General features: G+C 40.7%; 1 protein-coding gene across 2 annotated transcripts; it reads left to right on the top strand.

Moving 5' to 3' along the window:
- Positions 1–1,915: 1,915 nt before the first annotated feature.
- On the top strand, positions 1,916–7,771 carry LOC149845304 (E3 ubiquitin-protein ligase BOI-like). 2 transcript variants are annotated; one of them, XM_089997560.1, is made up of 4 exons: positions 1,916–2,132; positions 6,209–6,297; positions 6,408–6,721; positions 7,187–7,771. In XM_089997560.1, exons 3-4 carry the CDS (start codon positions 6,437–6,439, stop codon positions 7,679–7,681), a joined length of 780 nt encoding a protein of 259 aa, XP_089853686.1. In that variant the 5' UTR covers positions 1,916–2,132; positions 6,209–6,297; positions 6,408–6,436; the 3' UTR covers positions 7,682–7,771. The 2 variants fall into 2 exon arrangements, with proteins under 2 accessions (XP_089853686.1, XP_089853685.1); XM_089997559.1 differs by lacking the exon at positions 1,916–2,132 and adding an exon at positions 5,293–5,677.
- Positions 7,772–9,726: the final 1,955 nt, after the last annotated feature.

Here is a 9,726-nt window from a genome sequence, read left to right as displayed (position 1 = left end):
AAAAGATTTAAATGTATAAAAAAAAAAAAAATCCACCAATTTCGGGTTATAAAAATTGGGGTGTTACAAATAACACTTAGGAATTTCTTCATTGTCCTGCATTGCGAGATAAAAATATTCTTAGATACCTTATATTGCATAAGCAATAAGCTAAGTCTATTCGAGCGCTTCCACTTCTCAAAAGCACTCTTTTGTTCAGCAGTGCTTTGATCTGTCAAGGCAGCAGGTTCATTCTTTCTTAAGGCCAGGTCTAAATTCGTATACTCTATTATGAAAAGGATAATTTTTTTTTCAATCACTAAAATTAGATCTGTGAAAAAAAAATAGAACTTGAGTCATCTAGAATCATAGAACTAGAAATTGCATGGCAAAAGACATGTATCAAAGGATGCATATACGAGACAAACTTGATAAAAAAACAATAAATGAAAGGCCCTTAATATGCTTATTTTTGGACGAGTGTAGGGGGTCATTGAAGTCTTACTTTGGTAAGAACTCTAACACACGTAACCACTACGCCTACCGATCACAGTTGGTAAAACTAAGGCTCATGTGAAGCTAGACCATCAACACACGGTACCTTTGGATACATATGCACGATGTATCTCAACACACTTGCCTTATTCTACCCTGCTTAGATTCTGAACACGATGAAAATTCCTTTGAGTTGCTCATCGTTTCATGAATTTAAGTAGAACATCAATATTGAATAAAACTATATGATATAACAAAATTGACAACATATGTGTATTCAATTACTTTGGTAACATGAATTCACCAAGTTATCTAACTATCCTTGATTCCAATATCAGTCATTCATTTATGCATGCATAATTATAAATAAAATGCATGAACATGACCAAATAAAAGTTTTTAACATGCTGCAACTTAATGTTTAGGCCCATAAACTGAAGGAAAAACAAGTATCCAAATCAAAATATAATGAACCAGTGAAATAATGGCCTGAAACAGTCATTAATTAACTGTATCGGCAATTAATCCTTATGAACCGGTCATAAAAACCCCCAAATCGGTTCTAAAATGTTATGAACCGGTCATAAAAACCCCAGAAATGGTTCTTAAAGTCACTATATTGGGCCTGAAAAACAGTTCGAACCAGTCTCAGATGACTGAGAACCAGTTCCAGAGAAACCTGAATCGGTTCAGAATCATACCGAACCGATTGAAATGGTTCTCTGGCACTGTTACAATGTAGTGGATCTGGTTTTGTCATATTGCCAGATCCAGAACCATATAACCTGGTTTAACTGAATTTTGGATCTGACACAGACATAACCAGATCCAACTACCTGGATCCGATCAAAAAACATAGGGCTATTTGGATTCGGGTTCTAAGATCTGCAACCCTGTACTCGAATCCAACCTAGTAAGCCTTATGGGTTGGTACGGATCGACAGATCCAGATCCAAACAATAACCTAATCCAATGGAACATAATGGATCATATATGGATCTAGAAACCAGATCAGGTTCTATAAACTTGACCCGAATCCAAACCAAAATGGGTATGGGTCGCAAGAGCTTTGGGACTCTTACCTGAAACCCGAATCCGATCCAAAAAAGCATTATGGATCAGTATTGGGTAAGTCGAGTTCAGATCGAGATAAGGACCCGATCCAGAACTAATTGGATCGGGTTCTGGAATTACCGAATCCTTTACCCATGGCTTAGACCCAACCCATCATTCCTTATGGGTCGATACGCACGGGGCAGGTCCAAATTCATATATGGACCCAACCCGAGAGCATAAATACCCCCTTTTACGAATTAGGGTTTCAGAACCCTAAAATCTTCTTTTAGATTTCTCTCTTCCCTTTCTCAGAAAGTGTTGCTGCCGTATCCGACGGTCCTGCGACCGGAAGGTCGCCGGCAGACAAGGTCGACGACACCGTCGACAGACAGGGGCGGTAACCTCCACCACCTTGCCTATGGCCGATGACCAGGCAAGGTGTGGAGACGTCATCTCCAACAACCCGACATGTTGTAGAGGCACCAACGACGACCATAGCCGGCGACACCAAAATGGTTGGCAGATCTGCAGCGTCCGCAAGGGAGAAAGATCAGGAGGATCCGGTCGGCGGATGATGGCTCCGATCAACGCCCAGACAGAAGGTATATATATATATTTATTTATTTGGGCGTTTCAAGAAACAGGCGGCACAATGCCTGACTTTCCCGAAACCAGTAGAGGATTGCCCATCTGAATCATGAATAAGTCATCTACGCCTCCCTTCTTTAAGAAATCGATACAGTTGAGGTTGAGAAGAGGGGCGTCACCATTCAGACGGTGGGTTCTGCTGAAAAAATGCAATCGAAAAAAAAATATTGGCATAAATGCACAGGCGCAACCGAAGCATGGGCCCATAACCCAATGTTGGGGCCTGCACAAGAGAAAGTGCGATGATATACCTGGAGCGGCCATGTCAATTTGCAGGTGATCGTTAAGCAAACCCCAATCGATGACTCTAGGATATTCGACTCCTCAGCCGATCACAGCCCTTGATGAGCGCAGGCCCTCTAGCGACGGTGAGCAGGATCCAAATCCCAAATCGTTAAGCAATTTTTAGTTTTTTTTTTATATTTCATCGGTATGGGGTTCCTCATCAACACCCCTTTTATAATGCAAATCCTTATTAGGTAACAACTACCTAACTGTTCCCTTCCAAAATCATGGGGTTTATCCAATAGGAACACATTTATGGGAGTCCTTAATGTGGGTAACACCCACATTACGTGGGTGACTCCAACAGTATAATATTAGGGATGACAGTGGACTGGGCGAAAACCGGGCCCCACCCCGCCTCGTCCCATTTAGACTGGGGATGAAGGTTAAAATCAAAACTTGTGCGGGGATGAACTTACGCTTTTCCCCGCCCTGCCCCGTCCCTCCCCATCCCCGTGTCTAATCCCCGCATTTCTCCGCCCCGACTCATCCCCGATCCTTCTTTAGGGATGGCAATGGATCGATGGAAAATGGAGCCCCGCCCCCACCTCGCCCCTTTTGGACCTGGGATTGAGGACATGAAAAGGGGATGGAGGTTAAAATCAAACCCATGCGGGGATGGATGGGAGGATTTTGAGACGAGGCAGGGTTGAGACCTTGTCCCCCCCCCCCCCCCCCTCAGTCCACTGACATACCTATCTAATATCTGCCGTGTATTTTTTTGCTAAATTTTGTATAAAAAAAGATATAATTTTTTTTAATTACGGTGGAGTCCTAAAATATTGGAAGGACCATCCCTCCCTTCCAAGGAACACATATGATGTAACACATTCTTATATTTATTAAAATCTGCTAGGGGGTCTGCCCAACCCCAGCTTGCTTTTAAAAAAAAAAGATTGACCAAGAAAAGGAAATACCATTTTTTTTTAATGCAAGACCTATTCCTACCATTCGAGAAGAACACATCAAATTTAAAATTCCTACCCTTATCTTTATTTGAGGATAAATAAATAATTTTCAACTCTGAGGGAAGATAGAAACCACAAAAGAATTACGTTTCTCAACGGATATTAACCTGAGGTCTCTATTTGGCAGTTTTTGAGAAACCTATGGTCCATATCAAGAAATTCAGAAAAGTGAGGCCCGTACTTTAAATTACGCTGCGGCTAGCGATGGCAATGGGTTAGATGTCAACCACAATCCAGTTTTAAACGAAATCCATATTAACGACTAATTAAATGGACAACTTAAAACTGGATTTAGATCTACTTCATGTTTAGTTAAAATCATGGTATTTATGTTTTTTAATAAAATCTCACGATATTTTGAAAATCTTGTAAGAAATTGACATTTTAAACTTTCAGGCAATTTCTTGCGATATTATCGTGAGATTTTCATAAATCTCGGGATATTTGTCACTATGACCTAAACAACATAATGATGATCAAATATCATAATTATTTCTGTTCAAAACGATTCAAACCGATTTTTTTTTTTTCTAAGCTAAGACAAAAACTAACTTGGTCGTTGTGGCAAGGGATGCCATAAGCGGAATTTGAAATCGTGATGTCCCTCAACTAAATGGACGAGCCCTCTTGACCAATTCCAACCGATTCCCACAACATTGCTTTTTTGTGGTTTGCGAGAGGGTGGTGGACAAGAAATCAAATTTGGTTGGTTGAAAACCGAAGGGAAGGGTAGGTCTGTTTGTCTATACCGTGTGGGTGAACCCTTTGGTGATTGAAGACGCCACCCCATGGGTCACGAGCTACCAAACACTCACTCTCTCTCAAACTAGGGCCATATAAGAACTTGTTTACCAATTTAAGAGAAAAACCCTTCACAGTGTGTTTCCAAGTAAGCCATCCCTTGAACCTAGAGACGTTGAATGAGTTGGTTGGACAACAGCATGATTTTGTGACCAGTACCTGACCATAGATAGCCTGCTGAGGTAGCTCCAAACCCAATAAGAAACTGAGCCTGACCCATTTCAAATAATCAATTATGGGGTTCAGTCTAGGTGAGAGATGGACCCCTCAACTTATCTTATTGGAGTTCAGCTTGTAGTGAATAGACCCTCATTTTTTTTTAAGACAAGCTGAAGTTAAACAATCCCTACCAGTTATACAACTATACCATTGGGTTTTGAACCTGCAAAGTCCCAACACAAGGTGACGTGCACTAGCAGTTCTTACCATACAAGGCGGATCCTCTTTTGCTAGATTGAACACATTCATTCTCCTCGTTAACAATCACAAGACTAGAGTCAAAACCTCTACCCTTAAGGGAACTCCCAACTTTTAAGGAGTGTCAACGGATTGGGTTTGGTTCGGATTTAGGTGAGACCAAATCCAAATCTGATTTCAGATGCTGGTACCAGATTAGACTGGAGTCTAATCGGATCTGTCATAAGAGAAAACCGTACCCGGATCCTAACCAAACCAAAACAGTACCAGGGGACCCCAACTTTTAAGGGCATCTTTGTCAGAGTAACAAGTCAAAGGCTGATTCGAAGCATTGCACTTGTTTTTAACAATAGAAAAAAAAGCAAAAAATGATATATATATATATATATATATATATATATATATATATATATATATATATATATATATATATAGAGAGAGAGAGAGAGAGAGAGAGAGAGAGGCCCCAGACACTCTCTACCCCTCCGTCTCCGCAAGTCCGCATTCATATGTATACAAAACAATCCCACAGTCATCAGCATTATCATCATCATCACAAACTGAAAAACAGAAGGGAGAAGCAAGGGCATCCCCACCCCCCACGAAAGAAAGAAATACAGGATTTTTCCAGAGAGAAAGAGTTGGGGTTCGGGGGTTGGCATAAAGGAGGGCATTTTATTCGGTTGTGAGTTTTTATTGGGGGGTTGGACTGATTCGTTGAACGGGATGAAATGAATGTGTGGGCGTCCTGAGAGAAGGTTTCAGATTGGGATGAGGGTGAGGAAACAAAGAAGGCAACCAATCTATAGGGGATTTTATACAAAGGCAGAGGGAAGGGATATATTAGATGGGACAGATTGATTCTCGCCACCCCTTTTTCCTCGCCTTTGTTCTCAGCAGATTCCACCTGTTCTTCATTGCCCCTCTTCCATCCTTGCTGTCCCTCCTCTTCTCTCCTTTCTCTCTCTAAAAATGGCAGTCCAGGCTCAATACCCATCAAACGTTTGGCTCTCTGATTTCTTGAACAGGTTCGTTGCTTCTTCCATTTTTTCCATCCATCGTTTTGGATAGAAATTTACAGCACCAATCTCTCTGATTTGCTTCCTTTGTTTTTTGGATAGAAATTTGCACCTTCTCTCTCTGGAATACCAGTTTCCATCAAAACATTTAGCCCCCCATCTTCTCTCTTGATTTCATCTCAATTCTCTCTGGTTTGCTTCTTTCTCCATTATTCTTCCAAACAGATTCAGGGTTGTCTTTCATTCGATATCAATTTTAGAGTCTACTGCCTGCCCTGTTTCTGTTTTCGTTAGTCACAACATTTCTCTTCAAAGTTTTGGTGACCCGTCTCTTTTTCTTTTGCATACTTCATTGTTTTCATCGTTTACAACCAAAACACTATGCACCATGTATTGTTTTTGTTCATTTCTTTCCCTTGTTTCTTTATTTCATTCCTTCCCTCTCGTCCCCATATTGCTTCGTTTTATTTCTTTATTCTTTTCATAGTTATTTCTGATAAAAGATATCTTGCTGATTTCTTCCTTTTTCTCTTTTTGCAGCAATGGTCAGGAAAAGATGGAATTGCTTTGTGCTGCTATAGGCTCTAACTATGCATTCCAAAGTCCTGATTAGAAATTCATCAATACATGTAAGTACCTCTCTCTCTCTCTCTCTCTCTCTCTCTCTCTCTCTCTCTCTCTCTCGCTCGCTCGCTCGCTCGCTCGCTCTGATTTTGTTTGTTTTCCTTTATTCGTTCAGTGGGAAGCATCCCTCAGTCGAATTCGGCAATGACATTCCTTCAACAGCAGCAATACCACCAACAACAACAGCAGCAAGAGAAGCCCTGTATGATCAACCTGGAGGACCTTCGGCTCCCCGTCACTCCTTCCAAATCGACCGCATCTTCTTCGCCTTCACCCGTCTTCACTGGCCCAAGACTCTCTCTCGAGGACCAACAGAACCAAACCAACCCCTCTTATCCCTCCACCAACCTCTCCTCCTTCCCACCCGACGATCTCTCCCTTCTTCTCAACCAACACCAACAAGAAATCGACCATCTCGTTAGAGTACAGGTACGCCACCATTTCCTCTCTCTCTCTCTCTCTCTCTCTCTCTCTCTCTCTCTCTCTCTATATATATATATATATATATATATATATATATATATATATATATACTCCAATACTTCTGCTCTCTCTCTCTCTGGATGTCTTGCAGAAAACCAAAATCTTTCTCTTCTCTTGAACTGCGATCAGTCACAGATTTGCTTGCAGTGAAAATAAGAAAATGGAAAAAAACCAATACCCAAATTCTTTTTCTTCTTTGGATTTTATCGTCAGATGGTTAAATCCTTGAGTACGAAAAAAACCAACAAGACCCCATGATCCTTCCTTCCTCTAATTTTGCGTAAATGACCATAAAGACCCTCTCTCTCTCTGACAATATGAATTGACAAATTTCTATCTTTGTTCGCTAGTTACCATGAATTAGTAATGGCCATTATGAAATGCTAATTCTCTCTCTCTCTCTGAAAACAGAGCGATCAATTGCGCCGATCTCTGATAGGGAAGCGACAGAATCAGCACGGGGCGCTCGTCGCGGCGGTGGAGCTGATCGCGACTCGGAGGCTGAGGGAGAAGGAATCGGTGCGGGAGCGAGTCACCCGCCGGAACGCCGAGCTCGAGGAGAGGGTGGGGCAGCTGCTGGCGGAGGCGCGCTTTTGGCAAGCCAAGGCCCACGCCCAGGAGGCCGTCGCCGCCACCCTCCAGGCCCGCCTCACTTCAGCCGCCACCCAGCGGCCGACGCCGAACCGAGACGAAACGGATGACTCCGAGTCTTCCACTTCCGAACCGGACCGGACCGCTGCCCCGGGTATGGGGCCCCTCTGCAGGGCATGCAGGGAGAAGGAGGCATCGGTGGTGGTGCTTCCGTGCCGCCACCTCTGCGTCTGCTCCCTCTGCGCACTCTCCCTCGCCCACTGCCCGCTCTGCCGCGGCCTCCGAACTGCCTGCATCCAGGCCTACCTTTCGTGACTCGTATCGTTTCGTCCGACTCGTTCTGTTTTCTTTTTGGGGTCTGCCCTTTTGTGTTTTGGGGTTATAAATTTCCCCTTTCCTTTTTTACTTTTACCTTTTAGTTTAGTTTTTTATTTTTTTGCCTTCTTCTTTTACCGTTGATCTACCTGCTCACCCGTCAACAATCTCTCTCTCTGTATATATATAAATATATATAATGTGGTAGCTGCTCCCTCATTAGGTAATAAAACAAACATCACTCACGTTAAGCGTTCGCGTTCAGCGTATTTTTTACGTAAAAATGCACGTTTTTGCACAATAAAACTTTTAGGGACGATTTTGAAGCACCGGTAAAGGTTTCAGCTGCGCTGGAACCTTTAGCGTCGCTTCAAAAGCATAATGCCTCAGTGCTTTTGAAGCACTGCTAAGGACCCAAGAAAAAACTAGGACCTTTAGGGAAGCTTACAAAAGCCGCTAAAAGTCTTTTTGTGCAAAAAAAATGCTGATCATTCATCACGCCGTGTGATGTTTGAGCACTTAACGAGTAAGCAGGTACGCATCTCTCTCTATATATATTTAGGATCATATATTAGTAGGGTGTAGGCGTGCTATTTTTGGTTGATTTTTTATTTTTTTAAAATGGCTTTAGAGTTGCCATCTACATGCTTGATTTATAAGAATCGACTCTTAGATCGTTCCATTTGAAGAATGGGTGTAGGTTTTTAAAAGATTTAAAAATCAACAGTGCAAGATTTTCATAAATATTCAACGCTTAAAAAATTATTTTTTTTTATAAAAAAACACAAAGTGTCAATTGCTAATAAGTTATGTCAAACATCCTGGGGTTGAGATTTGCAAAACATACTATAGAGTGTTTCATCTCTCAATGATATATATATAGAGAGAGAAAGACGCCCACACACAGTAATGAGCATAACAGTGGACAGGCGGAAGGCGTCGATGGGGTAGACGTACAGTTGACAATCCACCCAGAAGGTTTTTAGCGTGATGACTCACTGACGCTATAGATATTTTTTTCTCAAACGCGTGCCTTATATATATATATGGGTTAATATTTGATGTCATTGAAGACATAAAACTATTAAGTAAAAATCACCTTTTATATTTTTAAAATTGTTTTTTGAGATCAAACCTTATGCATGTGATGCAAAGACCTTCGAAAATCGTGAGCCTACAATTCATTGCATTAAAATTCTCCGCCTTAAAAATTCATTTTTTTAAGATAAAAAAACCACAATGCTGAACACGATTGAATAGAAGAAGCTTGAACATATGGTTTTCAACTCAATAGTTTTTCCTTTTCCGTAACGCCTTGCATTTCAAAACTAAGAAGTTTTCTTTTTAACTTAGCAGAAGACTTTTCAAAACTACAATATCAGGTGCGTCACAAGTTTAGAGCCAAACCATAGACAATTCAAATATAACTAAAATAATTTTATTAATTTCAAAAATAAAATTTTAGAGTTTATAATTAAAAACAACAAAATAGCAAAAGAGTTAGTCCATCCCACAAACTCATAGTCCCCGTCTACTATGGCATTCACTCGCCTATGCATGTGGATCTGAAAAACATAAAATACAGAGTCTAAGATATATCTTGTTTCAGCACAATTCTACAAACCCTTACTAGGTCTCAACAAGCAAACAACACAATCGATACTGCTCACGGTATAATCTGCCTAATCATTACATCATTTTATGATAATGTGAGCAACAATGCAAGCATACAATGCACACATACTTTGATGCATTCATAAGCAAACCATTCATGCATATTTTTGTATATATATCAAACATACATTGCATGCATACATTTATGCGTACATAAGCACTTAATCTTACGTACATAACTATACATAAATAAAGCATACAACTTATACATATCTTTATATACAAGTACACATACAATTAAAATACATAAATAAAGCATACAACTTACACATATCTTCATGCATAAATACACATACAATTAAAATATACAATCATATATACATGTATTTACGCATATAGTTATGCACATAGATCATTCAAGCGTACACTTA

The sequence above is a fragment of the Nuphar pumila genome, chromosome 2 (genome assembly GCF_984573655.1).
Source record: "Nuphar pumila chromosome 2, dmNupPumi1.hap1.1, whole genome shotgun sequence".
Taxonomy (NCBI): Eukaryota; Viridiplantae; Streptophyta; class Magnoliopsida; order Nymphaeales; family Nymphaeaceae; genus Nuphar; species Nuphar pumila.
The sequence above is the reverse complement of the archived record's forward strand: the minus strand, read 5'-3'. Positions and strand labels throughout refer to the sequence as shown.

Coding starts and splice junctions, on each gene's coding strand:
- LOC149845304 (XM_089997560.1), top strand. CDS start 6,437: ATGACATTCCTTCAACAGCAGCAATACCACCAACAACAACAGCAGCAA. Junction 6,722..7,186: donor ACCATCTCGTTAGAGTACAG/GTACGCCACCAT, acceptor CTCTGAAAACAG/AGCGATCAATTGCGCCGATC.